Source organism: Gobio gobio, assembly GCF_949357685.1.
Source record: "Gobio gobio genome assembly, chromosome: 25".
In the NCBI taxonomy this organism is placed as follows: Eukaryota; Metazoa; Chordata; class Actinopteri; order Cypriniformes; family Gobionidae; genus Gobio; species Gobio gobio.
The window spans coordinates 29,486,944-29,507,014 of NC_137121.1; the positions used below are offsets into that span (position 1 = coordinate 29,486,944).

Here is a 20,071-nt window from a genome sequence, read left to right on the forward strand (position 1 = left end):
CACTGTAAAGCTGCTTTGAAACAATCTGTATTAAAGCGCCATATTAATATTTAGTAATTTTTGTGTTGCAACAGATAAGTATTTTCCCAATTATAAGTATTAATATATGTAACTTTATTGAACATTGCTGCTTTTTTTGTCACATGAATAGCTATTGTTGCCATTTTCTAAAAGCAATAATCCATTTTATTGCTTTAATAAGATATGGTACAATATAGGATATGATAAGATACAATATATGTTAATGCAGTAATAAAAATACAGGACTTACAAATGAAAGATATTAAGATTTCATGTTCGTTCTTTCTTTCCCCTTCAGTCTTATGGCCTCCAGACGATACTACTTTGAGATTCTCCACAAGCAGGACGACAAAGGCTCGGATCACGTTGAAGTCGGGGTGAGTTTGGCTAAACTTAAGCTCATTGTAACATGAGGGGAACTTTGAGACTAAAGACTAAAGTCTTTAATAATAATATAACTAAAATATACACAGCTGAAGACAAGGAACAGAACTGAGTAAAGCCACAAGAATTACAGGCATTATAGGACAAGACCTGACAATGAACACAGGAAAAACAGGGATTTACGCACAGATCAGGCATAACATTATGACAAATTGTGATGGCTAGATGACTGGGTCAGAGCATCGCCGAAACTGCAGGTCTTGTGGGCTGTTCCCGGTCTGCAGTGGCTCAACAAACAAGTCTGATCCATGGAGGCCCCACCTAGCAACTTACAGGACTTAAAGGATCTGCTGCTAACTTCTTGGTGCCAGATACCACAGCACACCTTCAGGGGTCTAGTGGAGTCCATGACGGGTCAGGACTGTTTTGGCAGCAAAAGAGGGACCAACACGAGTTAGGAAAGTGGTCATAATGTTATGCCTAATCAGTCTATACACAAAATATAAAGGGGCTAACAAGGTGCAGGTGAGGGAAATTAATAACTATGGCAACAAACAACGGGGCAAAACAAAAGCAAACAGGAAGTAAATAGGTAGTGAAACTGGAACAATGGGAACAGAAAATGCATATCGAGAAACAAGATAGGATTTGTAACACTCAGAGCTTCAGAAACGATTCTTAATGCATTTCAGACCACATAGTGCTTTCCAATTCACATTCTGTTTATTCCATCTAAACATGCACAGTCATGCATCCTTGACAATTCATGATCTGAATAACCAAAACAACTGTTATTGTCCACTTTGGTAAATGTTATTATACGAGTCTTTTCCACATGCTAGGACGGATGAAGATACTGAATGTTTTGGTCATTTTTGTTTTCACTCACATCTTTGATAACTCTCCATTCAGTCCCCCTGGAAGCCTCTGTTTGGGGTTTTAAAAGTGGGTGACTTCTTATTGTGTTCTCAACCTGACCAGCATTGAGTTGAGGTCTTTTCATCAGTCTGTCTGCTGGTATTTGTTCATGTTTTAGTTCGTTTTTGCTCAGATTAATTCTCAATATCTCCACAAAATCAATGTGATGAAAATACTTTTTTAGATTATGCAACTGTAGCATTTACTGAACATTCTGTGGTTTGAATACTGCTTTGTTAAATAAATTAATCTAATACATGAAATACATTTTTTTTATAGAAATTAATGATTTACAATTGTATAAACAAAATCATCTGTGTTTGGCCACTTTACATGCACTGAAACAATAATAACCTAAAAATGTTAACACCTAGATGAAGTAGTTTTATTCAAGTCAAAACTATTGTTTAACATCACTGACTGAATCAACACAAATGCACACGTTTATACCAACAAACTTATTTTTGTGTGTTAGATGAGGTACAAATAACATCTTTTCTTTATTTTATTTTTCAAAATTATTCTCAACACTTCCACTTAATCAATGTCATGGAAATACTTTTTTTTTTTTATTATGCTAGGCTTTATTGAACATGTTTTGAATACTGATTTTGTAAATAATTTCATACATTACATTTAACAAAACAATCTGTGTCTTTTCCTCTTTAATTGCAACCATAACAGTGTTATTATAAATTGACCTTTTTTTTTAATAAGGTGCCATATTTGCCCCCGGAATTGATTTCTATAGGAGATTTTTAGATTTCTTCTCCTCCAAATAACATGCACTTAATAACATGAAATACTTAATTAATTTGTTAGATTTATATAGCGCTTTTCTAGGCACTCAAAGCGCTTTACATATAGAAGGGGGAATCTCCTCAACCACCACCAATGTGCAGCTCCACCTGGATGATGCGACGGCAGCCATTTTGCGCCAGTACGCCCACCACACACCAGCTGATTGGTGGAGAGGAGACAGAGTGATGAAGCCAATCTGTATATGGGGATGATTAGGAGGCCATGATGGAGAGGGGCCAATGGGCAAATTTGGCCAGGACTCTTTATCGAAGGACATCCTGGGATTTTTAATGACCACAGAGAGTCAGGACCTCGGTTTAACGTCTCATCCGAAGGACTTAATTAGATTTGTTGGGATTTTCTGCAAATTCTATTTTTGTACAGCAAATTTTATTTAGGTCATAATGGTGTCTGCAGTGACACTAAATCAATGCTAAACAAATAATGACACAACATAAAACAATTCACTACGGCGGACCATTTTTGTCCCCACATATCACATATCTGGGCCATTTTTATAACTTTTGGAGGCATTTTTGCCCAGAGCCCTAGTTAATTTCCGACCCTGAACTCCACTAGACATATAGTGTACTCTCCAGGTACCTCTGACATTATTTTCACCATTCTGTGAAGAGACAGTAAGCCTCGTAGTCTGTCTTACTGTTTTATTACATTTATTGCAACACATTCTGCCTCTGAGATTTCATATCGGCAGTGTTTTAGTGGGTGTTTTTTTTTTGGTTTATCTTAACATTTATTTATTTATTTCATTCATGTTGTCGGAACCGCATTTTAGTGTTGGAACAAATCAGCCCATGAAAATGACTAAAATATTCTAAAGTAGATGTTTTGGTTTGTGGAAGTGTGTTCTGAACTTTAAATGCCTGAACTGTCAGTGCTATTATGTCATTAAAAACACTTTGATTTGAAAAGGGGTAAACCTTCCGTCCAATCAGAGGCGTACATTTGTTTTAAAAAGTTGCTGCGGTCATGAAACCCTAAACCAAAGAAATTTTAACAGAATTATGTGTGTTGAACATAATGGAAGACACTGTTACCATCTGTTAGTTTTGAATGTGGGAAAAAACTAGTTAATTTGAAACCTTTTTGCTCTATTTTCAACTTCCTGATGACTCAACGGTGTCTCATAATTATTCATAAGACTGCATGTCTTTATCCTATGAGAAGACGCGTTGCTTAATTCATGACAGCACGCGTTGATACGCATTTTCCTCTGACTGGTGCTTCAAACAGTGAGATTGCATACAGTAAGTGAGAGATGAATTAATGGATCAAAAACGAGTGCTTTTTCCGCTTTGTATGAGTTTCTGCGTTGCCTACGTTCTCTTCAATAGATCTTCTACGCGATTCATCCACACTGTGAGTGTAAACGCTCTTTACACCCATTTAACCGACCAAACGGCTCATAAAAACTCCACAAAATAAGCCTCAAAAGTTATCAAAGGTATGCAACAGCATGTTCATAGATGCAGAGAACAAATTGCGAATGGCTGTGCATTTAATTGTCCATTGAATTATAGCTGTCACAGGATGTAAATGTATTTGTGTAACGTTGAGCTTACAAAGCCATGTTTATATTGTGTTGCGTGTAACTTAATGGTCATTTGCAGCGTGCATTTGTGGGAAACTTTGATGCTTTTAATGAGAGCGAAATAAAATTGTCTGAATCAGAAGCCGTAGATGTGCTGTCAGTCTCTGGGTCCCCCTCGTCCCCCTCCACTCCGCCGTTAAACCATGGCCACTTTTATAGCATTTTTCAAAACTGTATGAGAACGGACTGCTGCTGAAACAGGGGGTTTCGTGACCCTTTAATGGTCCGGTGGTAGAACTTTTGTTAAGCGTGTCAGAGAGGTTCTGGGCTCTAATCTGCTCTCGTATAGTTGTTTTTTTGTTTGTTTTTTCTCATTAAAACCAAAGATGTTCATCAGTGAGCATGGACATGTTTGTGTGCATTTTGTTTCGGAGTGTCTATTTACACCAAGTGCAAAAGTGCTATTCACACTAGCTCCGCCCAACAATGCCTGGTTGGGCCAAACTAGATTACAAATAAATTGTACATATTTCAACATATTCAGTGGTGCAGTCAGTAAAGTGGTAGGCTTAAGGATCTTTGTTTGGATGTGATTGACCCGGGTTCGAATCTGCCTTTTGCAGAGCTCGCTCTTCTCCCTTTTCCCATCACATATCACATCGGAAAGGCATTTACTTTCAATAAAAATTAAGAAAATGTTCTAAAAGTGGAAATAAATTACCTAACGAAATGTTTAATAATAATAAAAGCATTTATTGGGTAGAGTTAGGGGTCGGCGTAGGGAGGGCTTTTATTGTCCCATTAAGGCGGCATCCATTTCATAATTTAAATAAATATAATCATTTACACTCTGTTATTATTGCATCCTGTTAATGTACAACAATACTGAGGTGCAAATAGTATGTATCTGTCAAAATAAAGTATAAATAGCATGTAATTACTATTCACGTATTGCAAAGAACTACTTTTACATGGTGTAAATAGAATATATCACTATTTTGATTTAGTAAATAGTATCTATAGCTATTTGCACAGTGTAAATATCATCTATCGCTAAGAAAATGTGTTATTTTCACTTAGGGTAAAAAGCATCTATTTCTATTTGCACAAAAAGCCGCTGCCATTTTGTTTTGTGATTTCACCAGAACTACCAGAGAGTCTCCGCAACAGCATTAAGAGATAGATTGCAGCGCTCGTCTATGTGAAGCTAGCGCCAAGAGAGAGAACAGTTGCCTTCCGCCACTGATAACAGTGGTAGCGCTCAGCATGATTTCAAAACAACACATTCCAGAACCAGATCGCCTCTTAGTTAACAAACAAACTAAATGAATGCTTTGCTAGTCAACTGGAGATGTTTCATTAGTGGTACATCCATGCCACGAGGTGTTTCAAAAAGTGGCAGGATATCGAACCTGGCAGTAGTGGTGCGGACATGTCCCATCTGTCTAACCCGCAAATTGCACCTATGTGTCCAATCCATCCATGTTTTGTTTGACCCAGCAAACACATTCTGTTATCATTTAGCAAGTGTATTTGCCCCAAAATCTTTCCAGTTTATTTCATTAAGCATTGCATCACTTTTTCCAGAATGAGTCAGAAACAATTCTTTCATTTTTGGTACTCGCCGATACTGAGTACCGATCCCTGTATTTTCATTGCATTAAAAGAATATTTAATATATTATGTAATGTTATTTATTGAATAATTTAAATATAATAATAAAAAAATGGGTAGAGAAACCAAAATAATAGTAATCATATAATTTCCCTATTAGTTATTTTCATGCTTAATTATGCCTGTTAAAATGTAGTACGAGCTTCTGTTACTGTTCTGTTCTGTTCACTGTTCATTCTATTGCTCGCTATTTCATCTACAGTGCACATTTAGAGCCCTATTTTAACGATCTCAGCGCATGGTCTGAAGCTCATGGTGCAGGTGCACTTAGAGTCCGAATCCACTTTTGCTAGTTTAACGATGGAAAAAACAGTTGGCGTGGTCCTAGGTTGTCCCTAGTCTCTTAAAGGTGCCCTTAAATTAGTTGAAATATATATACAATATTTGAAATGGTTCTCTGATATCTACATAGAGGGTATGTGACTTATTTAAAGGCAAACATTGTCCAGATACGGTTTTAGAAGTCCATTTACAACCCTAGAAATTGTCCCTAGAATGAAATGGTCTGGAGTTCTGCTCTGATTGGCTGCATTCACTGCGCGGCTCATTTCAGTAGCAGCAAACACATCTGTACTGTCCGGCATGACAATGGACAGATTAGGCATCCAACCTTATATGTTTGAGCCTGTTTCTGACGAAGATGCAGATTTTGAGAAACAACCAATTGTTTTGAGATTGGAAATGGACGCTTCTGAGTGGTAAGTTAAAGCTTGGTACATACTCCGCAAGAACAAAGAAATTTGTTAATTTTCTCGAGGTGGCAAGAACCAGAACAAAGTTCGTTCTGGCCAGGACATTCCATATTTTACGAGAAAAGCAGGTGCCGAACTTCTAGGGAGTCCTCAGAGGCCCCACCCACTGCAGCACATGTTTAAATTTCTGACCAATCACACAATAGTTCTCGGACACCCACAAGAAAAAAGTTCTGCTCAGACGATGTTTTGAGAACAAGATGCGAGAACTCCCAAACCAGGTCTGCGAGAACAAAATGACGTAATTTTGTTCTCGCAGCCCTGGGAGTGAGAACTTTTTTCTCTGTTCTTGTGGAGTATTTAATAGCCTTTAGTCTTTATTTTCAGTAAGAACCTGTAAAATGCAAATGTTACGTCCATACTAGAACTTCAGCCTAAACGTTAACTAGCATATAGCTCTGTATGATTTTACAATGATAGCTTCTTCACTTTGAATCACAAGCTCTAAACAACGAACTGGGTAGCGCATAAATATGTTGTTTGTACAATACAGTTTGAAAGTAGAGTACTGAAGTGGATAAAATCACTACTTACTGCTTGCGGGAATATAGTTGGAATTGCCCCCTTCTTCAGTTTCAGAGGCTGAGCGAAGCCTGCTTGATATTGTCCCAGGTTAGAAAAACTGCAAACTAACAACTTTGAATTAAATTGTTATAGATAAACATCAACCATGCCTGTTGACTGTTTTGTTCTGTGGGAAGGGTATGAAAAGTCCTCACATCCCCTGCACAGCCTGGAACATAACATTTATTTCCATGATCTGCCATTTTCGCTATCCTCACGTGACGCTTGTTTCTTCACAATACCTGCAGAATTTGCAATGATTCGGCTGTGCAGTTCCGCCTAGCCTTGAACATGTGCTGGCATATGCAAATGTTGGGGGCGTACATATCCCGACTGTTGCGTCACAGTCGTTGTTATGTTGAAATTCGCCTGTTTTTCCGTGGTATTTTTAAAGCACAAGATTTACATATAAAGGAGGAAGCAATGGTGTTTGAGACTCACAGTATGTGATTTCCATGTACTGAACTCTTGTTATTCAACTATGCCAAGGTCAACTAAATGTTTTAATCTTGGGCACCAAGACCATGGGTGCTGTTTTGGGCGTAATGTGAAATAAACCAATCAGAGTCTCATCTCCCATTCCCTTTAAAAGCCAGCTGCGCTTGCACCATGGTGGATTTGCTATTTACATGGCGGAATTTGCGAGTGGAAAGACTCAACGCTTCTCCAGAGAGGAATACTTTTATTTTTAATATTTAAAAATGTTTGTGCGCTGATGCGCATCCCTGTGTGTGTAACAAGAGTGTATGCGCACCCGTCTATTGGCACATATTACTAACACGCCCTTTAAATACCACAAAAAACACTGCGCTTTTGACTTTAGACCAGGTTTTGGTTGGTCAATGGCGCAGTCGTTTTCAGTTGCCTCAAAATAGCAACGCGCCAACAATGCTCCTGAACACACCTGGTTTTCAGACCAGCACACCCATGGGTGAACAGATGAGCGCAAGTGCATTTGCTATTTAAACAACGTGGCACTGGACGTGAATTCTAACTAGAAACACCAAACTAGAAACTTCTGTGAAAAAGGGATGTGCACTCATCTCGTCCACTTAGCTGCTTCACTTCATCAGTTCATGCACAGCAGATATACAGGCGTAAATATGAAATTTATGCTTAATTGGATACATATATTTTCAATACAATTCAATTCAGTTAGCATTTATTTGTATAGCGCTTTTCACAATACATATCATTTCAAAGCCGCTTTAAAATAAATACTTGTATCGGTATCGGTGCATTCTATTTATTGTGCATGGACAAAGTGTATCTATACCGTCTGTCTCTTTATCACTCTTTCTGACTGACTGTCTCCTCCTACCTCTTTTATCTCCTACCCCCGTTTCATCTTCTCCTAAATCACATCACTTCGCTTGCTTGTTATCCAGCCACCCCAGAATATAGCAGCTTCACCCATCCGTCCTCCACTGCAAATGAAAAATACACAACTGTGTATGTAGGACGAAACCTATTTATGCTGTGTGAGACATGTGCTTGCAAAGTTACTTATAGTCAGTCGAATGTCTGTTGAGGGACCATCAAAATAAAGTGTTAGCAGATATTAAGCAGACAGTCTATTAATACACATACTTGAATAAAGTTAGCTGACATGTAGGTGCAGCATTACTTATAGTTACTTATAGTCAGCTGTGCCCTTTAAAGAATGATGTGATTGCAAACAAATTGAGTTAAAGTATGTAAGGCACAATATGTAAGATTTTTTTATTAAAGGTCCCATGTCATGGCATTTTTCTATTATTTTACAATGTTTCCTGAGGTGTACTTATATTGTTAGTATGATTTTTACATCATAAAATGTCATAATTTAGAAATAAAAGGCATTTTTTCTATACTGATGTTTGCCCTGTGGCTGAATGCCCTGTTTCAAGAGGCGTGTCTGCTGTGAGACTTCAGTAAAAATGCCCACTTTTGTGATTGGCTGACATCTTTGCATTTGAAATGAGTGTTAGATCTTGTACCGAAGGGGGCGTGGTTTAACAAGGTCTACCAGCAGGCACGAGCTGCTGCCAGAGAGACGGATGGACCTGAGTTCCCTTCTCATCAGTTCTCTCAGAACTTCTCAGTTCAGTGAACTGTTGTAGTTACTAGCATATACTTGAGGTTATTCGTTTATTTCTAGTCGGAGGGGCTGTCTGTCACTCATGTCAGAAAGTTAGTAACTTTAGTAAATTTTGGATCAGCGCTGACTCGAGACGCGAACAGTTTAGAACGATTCAGTCCGATTTGGTGAACTGGTTCGACCGGTTCACTAAAAAGAACCGGTTCAAAAGAATGATTCGTTCGCGAACCGGACATCACGAACCAGAGACGGAGCGATTCCTAACAAACAAAGTTATATTGTACAGAGTTGTGAGAGCGCTGTCAGCGCGAGTTTATTGTGTTTGTATCTGAGAGTCCCAGGCACGCCGAGTCCGTCTTCATCCTTATTCTGCCACCTTTGTAACATGTAATGTACCATTAAGCTGTCAAGATGAACGAGTTACGAGTAAGTGTTGATTACAGCATTATTTTTAGATATTTTCCTATCATATGAAAAGCGTCAGTGACGTCAGTGATGCGCATTGAGTATACAGCGCAAACAAAGACACAACAGCAGTAATCGAATGTAATCCAGTTTATTGTGGTGATAGCTGGCTAGCCTAGCCCTGAGACCCCCACTCTTACCCCGCATAAGGCGCCTCCGCTGTGGGCCAGATGCAGTACTGGGGGTCGGGGATGTTGAAGGCCGACCGATCAGTGCAGCCCGAGCTTCGGCGTGCGTGAGGTTTATCTCTAATAATGTGCCTCTGCCGATGTTGAGCAGAAACTCACGACTGTATGCACATTTTAGAACAGATAGACGCAACGAGGACTTACAAAAAAACACTGACTCACAAGATAGAAAACACGAAAACACCGTTCTGTCGGGAGAGAGAGAAGCCGCAGCTTGTGCACGAATAATAAAGTTCTGTGTGAACTTGAATAATTAGCTACACATTAGAAATCACTGATCACAGATCAGAAGGAACTGAAAAAAGACTTCTGTTTTCATTTGTACATCCAAACACTGAGAAACTGCCAGCATTCACTCTTTCACAAGCCATGATCTCTCGAGGACAAATATAGCGCTTGCATGGGTGTGCCAAATTCTCTGGGTGGAGGAAAGGGAGGTAACCGTTCCTGTTATGACATCATAACAGGAAAATTCGAGATCAGCTCATCTGGGCTGTCATTTTCTCAAAGGTAGAGAAAGACAGCCAGAACTCGGTTTACACCGATCAACATTTCTAGCCACTTGGGGGCAATATTCAGGCTAGGGGAACTCATATTAATGTTGAAAAACCTCATATAATGACAATTTTATGCCATGGGACCTTTAAAATATCCAAAAAACACTAGAACAATGTTATATATTTTGTTGACTTGTGAACATTATCCCAAATGTTTCCAAGAATGTGTAATTCCAGAGAAAGAAGCAATTTTAACCAGGACACAGACCATGACCATGCGTCACCTATCAATGACATCATACCAGTGTTACCCTCGATTTCTGTTTTATTTTATAGAAACCATGGAAACACCAAAGACGCTTACATAAATATATTATGTTTTATTAGACAGGCGAGCAACTCTTTGGAGATATTCATTGACAGAAAATGAATCATTGTTATATAGCTCAACACAGTTCGTCTTATTGTTAGAATCTAGTTTTCTTTGTTTACCTCGAGTACCATGTTTTACCATGACTAATATCGATCTAGCTTACTGCAGTGTGCAGCAAGTGTCTCATAGCAGCCGCCAAGTGAACGCACAGAGTAGCATTATAACATAACTTTCAACACACTCAAATGTATCTAATATGATAAAACAGCACTGCGTTACCCCACATACGCATGAGCGGAAGAAGCGGAAGTGGTGACTGTGGCATAATAAAAGTTCTGCTGATGTCGAGCCGTGTGTCACGCTCGTCTCACATTAGCAATCGCTCCACCCTGTTTCATACTACAGTTACGTTAATAAATCTTTAATACTTTATCTCATCCGTGAAAATGATTTCTGCCCGAGTCCCGTCTGATTATTTTGAGGTGAAGACAACAGCTCCTATGATCCCGCAAAATCAAGGCGTCAAGCTACGCCTTTGTTTCGAATAAGTTACCTCTAGTGGTGAAAATTACATATTGTGCCTTTGAGGACCTATCAACCTGCGCCATCTAGAGTTTCATGAAAGAACCTTGTTTTTTATATATATATATATTATATATATATATATATATATATATATATATATATATATATATATATATATATATATATATATATATATAAACAGTATATACCTATGAAACAACAATATCTGTGTTTGTGTGCGTGTGTGTGCGCTGTATGCGTAAATATATTTACAGAAATCTTAATCATTTGCTTCATTACTCAATTACTACATTAAACTAATTTTTTATTTACTTGACCCTTTATCATCGCAATTAATATTTTCCTTCCGCAAAAATAATAGGGTTTTATACATTAAACTAAAAAACTGCCTTTATATTTTGGGAATCAAGAATTATGAACTGAATACAGATGTTCTGCAATATTTGAGCAGAACAAACATGGTAAAATAAATGAACGTCATCACGTTACCATCCCAAATGCCAAAAATAACAATTATGGCCCCCCTGTGTGAAGCCATCAGCAAGCATCAGTCCGTAGCACATGCTCTGTGGGAGAGAGAGAAATGAAGAGAGTGCTCGAAACTACTTTAGGTTTGATTTAGCTGCAGCTGGCTGCTCCTCATTTCACTAAAAGCATTGAGCAAATACAAAAGGGCCTCTAAATGAAATTTTCAGAATGTATTTCCTGACTTTAACCGTCTGCTCTAGACTGAGCTTCCAAGAAAAGATGTCACAACAATATCTTGAGTTGACCCGTGAGGAATGGGGAAAATAACAGTGATACACATTTTTTTATTTTACAATAATATATGTATTTTTATATATATATATATATATATATATATATATATATATATATATATATATATATATATATATATATATATATATATATATATATATATATATATATATATATATATATATATATATTAATAAAACGATTGTTCTCAACAGCACAAGCCTATTGTCTATAAATAATAGGGTGCAATGCAGTTATATTTGTAAACTAAAGCTGTCATTAGCCGTTTTGGCATGATATCCAACCCGAAAACAACTGAAACAGGGTTGACACAAAACAGCTTTTGAAAGAGAAATATAATTGTTTACTAATGCTTTTGTAGTTGTAGCCTATTGTGTGATGTGTTGCACAGCGAACCAAATCAGAAAGACACTTGCAGAATTATTATTTTATTTTAGGGCCATGTACACATTACAGTTAATATCGGTTGTCAGCTCACTTTTTAATGCTCAATCCTGTTCTGTACACACACAGTTCAGTAACTTACAGGAGTGAGAATCGAGTTAACTGCTGAAAAGTGCAGGTAGTGAAAACCACATTTACTAAAATTCTGTGCAGTGTGTATGGAACCAAACTGAAAAACTACACTGTAAAAAAAAAAACGGCAGCTGTGGTTGCCAGAACATTACCGTACAAAATACGGTAGCAACATTTTAGGTTTTACAGATTCAAGTTAAATTTACAGTAAATAACCGTATTTCATTAACTGAAATAATGTTAAATTACCAACCTATTGAAATACTTATATCTGTTATGTACCTTTGATATGTACTGACAACCACCAATCACAGTGGTGATGAGAGTCACATGATGAATAAAAGCTCATCACAAGCAGCTTTTAGCAGGACAATACTAATATAGAGAAGGTGCACAGTGTCATTTACACAAACACTAAACACCATTCATGGTAACACACTTGAAAATTTAAAAATGCAATAAACATTTAACAACATTAAATGTAAATGTAGAAAAAACTAAGAAGAAACAGTTATTTCTACGAAAATACATCAAATGTGAAGTGTCATGCAGGGAATTCAGGGAAATGTCAATTTACATTTTTTTACTTTAAATCACACAATGGTATTTTACTGTAAAATTACATTTACATGTAAGGTAACAGTTATTCACCGTATAGAGTACAGAAACTTTCTGTTAACCAGTTGACTGTTTTTAACCGTAGCATTTTTACAGTCTTTTACCGTTAAAATCACAACCATTTGTTAATATTTAAATGCGCATAAGGGATGTGTTTCTCCGACCCGATCTCACGGCAATTCGTACATAGTTTACGAGGTGGCTAATTCATATGAATTTGTACAAATTACCTACCCCTTACCCCGCCCCTAATCCTATCCGTCACTGGGATTTAGACAAATCCTATGAATTCATACAAATTAGCCACCTCGTAAAATACGTACAAATTGGTCGTGAGATGCCGTTGAAAACCATTGAGAAAGTGGCACAAGCTTTGATGCCAGATCTTACTAGAAAAAAAGTGAACAAGAACAAGCCCTTAATGAACAGAGATAAATACATTATGTTTACATTTAATAATTTAGCATATGCGTTTATCCAAAGCCACTTACAAATGAGGAGCAATCAAGCCAGCAATAAGGCAGCAATATGCAAGTGCTGTGACAAGTCCCAGTTAGTCCAGAACAGTACACGTAGCAAGGTTTTTTGTTTGTTTTTAATAGATATAGAATAGTAAGTGTTAGTATTAATGGGCTAAGTGTTGCCGAAAAAGATGCGTCTTCAGCCGTGTCTTGAAAATGGCTAAAGACTCAGCAGCTCGGGTAGAGATGGGCAGGTCATTCCACTAGCTTGGAACAGTCAGGGTAAAGATCTGATTTTCTGCCTCTTTGGGATGGCATCACAAGGCATCGTTTACTTGTAGACCACAAGCTTCTGGAGGGCACATAAGTCTGAAGGACTGAGTTTAGATATAGCGGTGCAGAGCCAGTAGTCGTTCTGTAGGCAAACATCATTGCCTTGAATTTGATGTGCACTGCAATTGGCAACCTGTGCAATTTTATGAGGAGAGGTGTGATGTGTGCTCTCTTCGGCTCGTTAAAGACCACTCTCACTGTTGCATTCTGGATCAGTAGCAGAGGTTTGACAGTGCATGCTGGAAGGCCTGCCAAGAGAGAATAACAATAGTCCAGTCTGAATAGAACTGAATAGAGCTTGGACAAGGAGTTGTGTAGCGTACTCTGATAGGAAGGGCCTGATCCTCCTAATGTTGCATAAGGCAAATCTGCAGGACCGGCCAATTCTAGTAATGTGGTCTATAAAGTTCAACTGATCATCAATCATGACTCCAAGGTTCCTGGCTGTCGTGGATGGAGTTATGGTTGATGAACCATATGATGAACCTAGCTAAATGGAGAAGTTGTGATGAAGTGCTGGGTTGCCCGAAACCATAAGCAGTTCTGTCTTCTTTAGTTGAAAGGTGGTGGTCCTTCATCTCAGGCAGGCTGAGATGTGAGCAGAATGAGAGGTAGAGTTGTGTGTCATCAGCATAGCAGTGATATAAAAAATCGATGTTTAATGACAGATCCTAGTGATGACATGTAGATGGAGAAGAGCAGTGGTCCAAGCACTGAGCCCTGAGGCACCCCAAAACATATAAATGCTTTATATTGAAAACGAGACCAAAATATCGCACACTGCCTACTTTATTAACTTTATAAACTGGATCGCTTTATGAACCAAGCCTCAAAATGCGTATAATTGATGCAAAAAAAGTTGTTGAATGTGGCACATGGCAACACTTCAAGTTCATGCTCTGCCTTACAAAACATAAACGAAACACGACGCCATGTAGACAGTGGTTTAGTTAAAATTGTCAAACATAACGAGTTTGGTCGCTGTAATATTAATTTCAGCAAAAATAGCGGATACCAAACACACCAGATGGCAGAACATTATGTTTATTAAGCTGTCAATCATCACAATTTTGGGAGTAAGTCGTGTTTCATACGCACACGGAGCGTAAAAGGGTTATTTCACCCAAAAATTTAAATTCTGTCATTAATTACTCACCCTCATGTCGCTCCAAACCCATAAGACCTTCGTTCGTTTCCAGAAACACAAATTAAGATATTTTTTATGAAATCCGAGAGCTCTCTGTCCCTCCATAGACAGCAATTTAATTACCACTTTCAAGGTCCAAAAAGGTAGTAAAACATTGTTAAAATAGTCCATGTGACTCGAGTGGTTCAACTGAAATTTTATGAAGCGTCGAGAATTTTGTGCGCAAAAAACAAACAAGATAACAACTGTATTCAACAATTTCTTCTATCCTGTGTCAGACTCTTACACTGTTGACGCAGTGTAAACAGTGCAGTGCTTCCAGAAAGCCGGCTTACCATTGGCCGTCACTGTTCATGTGATCACCACGACGCATGCGCACAAGTTGTTCTGCCAGGAAACACTTCACAGTTTATGTTACGTCAACAGTGTAAGAGTCTGACACAGGCTAGAAGAAATTGTAGTGAATACAGTCGTTATTTTGTTTGTTTTTTGTGCACATAAAGTATTCTTGTCGCTTCATAAAATTAAGGTAGAATCACTGTAGTCACACAGGCTATTTTAACGACGTCTTTACTTGCTTTCTGGACCTTGAAAGTGGTAATTAAATTGCTCTCTATGGAGGGACAGAGAGCTCTCAGATTTCATCAAAAATATCTTCATTTGTGTTTTGAAGATGAACGAAGGTCTACGGGTTTGGAACGACATGAGGGTGAGGAATTAATGACAGAAATTACATTTTTGGGTGAACTAACCCTTTTAATTTAGGGGATTCGCTCCTGTATTTAAATGCAGTTGTCACTTCTGAAACTTTACAGTGTGTACATGTTTTTTAAAATGTATAGTATTTATACAAATGGATTTGGGTTAAATAAATGTAATAAATATTAAATAATCTGCCATTGAAAACGTATTTTTTGACAACAAATATTGGGGGACAATGCATTTCCTCTGGTGGTCTCCCAGCCAATTGAGTTGAGTTTATAGTTGTGATTCTTGATATTATATTATTTACTTTTTTCTGAATATATTCTAATGGCACTGTATTTAATAATCTCATACAGCATGTTGTTGGAGAACATGCATTAAATAAACCAAATAGAGCTGTTAATATTAAGATTGTTTCAAATAAAAAAATAAAAAAACATTTAATATAAATTGCCATTCCCAGGAATTCAACTTTGCCAGAACTCTTGATAAGATCGAAAAGCTGTGACTGTACGCATTTGTCAGGCAGACGGGCACTGAGCATAATAAAATTCTGTCAGCCACACTTGCACTTTTCAGGCTATATTGTTACATTTTGTTGTTTTCCCTCTTGTATTGATTTTTGTCTTTTCACACTGAAGGTTTCAGGCCAGTGAATCAGACCTTTGTTGCACAGAAGAAATGTCATCAGACACATGAGAGCGCGAAGACAGGAACAGCAAATTCAAAGCACACACATTTCTTTAGCTCAATGGGCACATAGCATAGAGACTTCTAAAGTTATTAATTTCAGCTCATCATAATTACTATAGACCCCAGCTGCTAAAAAAAGCACACATTATTTAGCGCCTTTATTAAATTATTATCCTCCAGGGGACCTGGGAGGTTCTTACATTGTAGGTTATTTCAATGGTTATTGCATTTGGTCTAAACATGACACACGCACACATGTGTACACATACACACACAAGCACAAAGCCCTTTGTTTTCTCTGCCACAACACATATTTTTCTCATGCACTCCGTCTTTCTGTCTTTTCTAAAAGCTGGAATGATTATAGTGTCCACAAACCCAGGCACCTACATTTATCACAAAGAAGAGGCTTATATCTGCCAATGGGTTTTATTATACTTTCAAGTGATATTAGTGGGCGCTGTTTCAATCTCGCTTGGAGTGATTCTAATCTTTATTTTTTTTATTCTAGACCTAGTTTCTAAAAGCATGCTTGTGTGAATTTCACAAAACCAGTCTTCTCCGGGTCAAGATAAGAAAGAAATTGTATTATTATAACATATTAAAATATATTATATTATTTAATTTCTAATTTATGTTGACGTAAAAATGTTAAAAGTTAAACAATAATGAAAATTAGAATGATAATTCAAGTGTAAAATGTGCTTAATTGTCAAAAAAAGATTTTGGAATGAAATATGGCATGAAATTGTTTTCACAAAAATTACCCATGTATATCCATCTTTACTGGTCATTCCTCAATAATGTTGTGAGAGTGTGTGAGTGTGTGTGTGTATGTCTGTGGAAAATGGCCTGTCTCCCCTCATTACAGCGAGCATAAGCAGAAGTGACATGGTAATTGCACAACGTCATTAAAAGAATTGTAGCTTGTCGGGTGGTTTGTAAGTGTGCTGCTGAAGAAGCTACTGTTGATGTGTGTGTGTGTGTGTGTGTCTCTCATTTCCTGCTGTGTGTTGTGTTGTGATTGAATGGGTGAATCTGTTTAGTAAGGGTGACCTTGCTTGAAATGTAGATGAATAAATAGCAAATTTCCCTCCATCTTCTATAGTTCCATTCATTGTTCATCAATCGTTTTTTTCTAGACAATCAATACAGGAGCACACTTGATTCCACATGAACCATTTTGATTCATATTTTTCTGTGTTCTCCAAAATTCCAGTGAAGTTCGACTTCAACAACTTTAACATGTCCTAAACTGTTTGATGCGATAAAACGACAACCGATCCCATCTCTTCCATCGTAATCTAAGTTTCTACTTTAACTAGCCTCAACTGCAATGACACAATATTTTGTCGTTGTGCAACATTTTCATTTCAGTGAGGTCGGAAACAAGGCATTAAATCTGGATTGTACTCAATCACTATACTTTTCCTGTCTACACCATTTCAACACTTTGATCAGCCGTTGACCTGCCGGCACTAAAGGGTTTGATGATTTGATGGCCTTAACTTGTCGTTATAATTTTAAAGAGACGTCCTTTGTCTAGAGGTGATTTCGTCACTTTGTGCAATACTTTCATCAGAAACTTTGTGTCTTAGTACAGGACTTTTGTTGTCAGACTTTTGACTGTCAGGTCCACTTTGCAACTTGTTCTGGCCAAAAAACACCACTTAAGACACGTTCACACCAAGGACGATAGCTATAAAGATAACGATAAAGATATAGTAAAAAAAAAAAACAATATTAAACTCAATATTAAAGAATGACAGAGTCCACACCACAGCTATAACGATAACGGCACAGAGAAAGAAAATCATTGGAATCACTTCCAAAATGATTTCATCCAGCCTATGAACGATAAAAACACTGACAGCCAATCAGAATCCGTTCTGTTGTAACAAGCTCGAGCATTTAAAGTGACAGTCAAGCATGTGCATAGAATAAAGATAATGCTGGTGTGGACGTTAATATAGTTATCTTTATAGTTATCGTTCTTGGTGTGGACAGTCATTTAGACAAGAAGGGACTCTGACAGTAGCCTGGTTCCACCCTCCTACGTACGTCCGGTCAATTTTCATTTTCCTTCAGTACTCCGTCTGGGATTGTGGTATATTCTCTGGTTTTCTAAATATAGAGAACGATATTGTCTGCTGGTGTGGACGTTAATATAGTTATCTTTATAGTTATCGTTCTTGGTGTGAACGGACATTTAGACAAGAAGGGATTCTCTGACGGATGCAACAGATCCAAACTCATGGTGGGTTCCCTTTAGGTCGAAATCGTGGTGCGCGGACGTGGACGTGCAAAGTATACTTTGGGCTTAAGCCTGGTAAGCTAAATAGCTGATTTTGCAGCACACCAATGCAGAAAGAAATTGAAACTCTATAAACAAGCTTGGATCTGTACAAAATAGAAGAATTCAGCAAAGTAACTGGGAAAGCGGTGTCTCAAGTTTCTCCTTTTTCAAAAGATTTAAAGGCATTTACATTATCAACCTCATAAAGGAAATTTCCGTCATTTGTGAGAAAACGCTTTCTCACCATTGACGGAATTTTCTGGCTTTCCGGGTTTTCACTGTTATACGATAGGGGGCGCTATTACTCATCTTCTGAAAGAGTATTGAACAAAACACGTGAAGAAGAAGCAGAAAAAAGCGATATCATATGTAGTAATATGCATATGTAGCATTTAAATCAAAACTGCCTAATGTCATCTTCTGAAAGAATATTGAACAAAACACGTGAAGAAGAAGCAGAAACAAGCGATATCATATGTAGTCATATGCATAGGTAGCATTTAAATCAGAACTGCCTAATGTCATTTTCTGAAAGTGTATTGAACAAAACACGTGAAGAAGAAGCAGAAACAAGCGATATCATATGTAGTCATATGCATATGTAGCATTTAAATCAAAACTGCCTAATGTCATCTTCTGAAAGAATATTGAACAAAACACGTGAAGAAGAAGCAGAAACAAACGATATCATATGTAGTCATATGCATATGTAAAATAACACAATCATCAACTTTAAACAGAATTTAAATCAAAACTGCCTAATGTTAAAAAATGAAATGTGACCCAGGATGAGTTACAGGACTGTGCACGCATTAGAGGTGTTGATGGACTCAATCTACTCCATCTGTGTTTGATCATCGTTCTGAAACTGATCTGGATGTAGTCTTTGACAAAAACATGATTTTCTCAACTTTTTGCTCAAAATTTCGCTTTTTTATGAAACTTACCCACATTCAAGTGTTGATAAAAAAGACTGTATGAAGCTAGAATAAAACGTTTTTTTTTTTATTTGTTTGTTTAAAAGAAGAGGGTCTGTTACCCAGCAAGCAATTGTAACAGCCATCCAACACACAGCCCTGACGTCAAGGCTAAAAAAAGGCCAAATTTGGCCTGTCAGTGAAAATTTAATAGACGTCTCACCATATAGCCTAAGAATAGACTAGTCATCTAGAACATGAACATGTCAGAGAAATGAAACCAAATATCACTGTTGACTTTGCTTACTTGATGGAATAGCATACATCTTGCAAGTTATTTTGGCAAAAATGTCAAATTCAAGGTTATTTTGACTTAAAGTGGGTTACTCATAGCCAGACTATATCGGTCTATAGTTAACCGAGATGGTGAAATGATGGCTATTGCTTGTTTTGTTGATATATTGCATATTCAGATATTCATACAACAAAATATTCTGGAGGCCATGGAATTTTTGTGAAAATGATCAAAAAACTCTGGTGGTGGAAACTTAAAAAAATAAATAAAAAAAACCCCGTCAGGGAAAGAGTTAAGATCTTGCCAGTTTGGTGTGAAATATGTATCATGCTGTCTGAGAACGGTCTGTTGGCCATGCTATATGAGGCTTGAGTCTACTTTCTCTCTAACGGTTCCTCTTTGTCTTTATTACAGTGGCGCCCTTTCCTGCCAGGACTCAAGTATGAGGTCATTGATTCCGCCTACATCTCCTTGTACACAGGTAACTCCCTC

General features: G+C 37.5%; 1 protein-coding gene across 1 annotated transcript in view; it reads left to right on the plus strand.

The window, feature by feature from the left end:
• b4galnt4a (beta-1,4-N-acetyl-galactosaminyl transferase 4a) overlaps positions 1-20,071 on the plus strand; it is a 297,930-nt gene that overhangs the window by 241,539 nt on the left and 36,320 nt on the right. The window contains exons 8-9 of the mRNA XM_079809876.1: positions 320-398; positions 19,994-20,060. Of these exons, the coding sequence (XP_079666002.1) occupies positions 320-398; positions 19,994-20,060 (146 nt within the window). The remainder of the gene's footprint in view (positions 1-319; positions 399-19,993; positions 20,061-20,071) is intronic.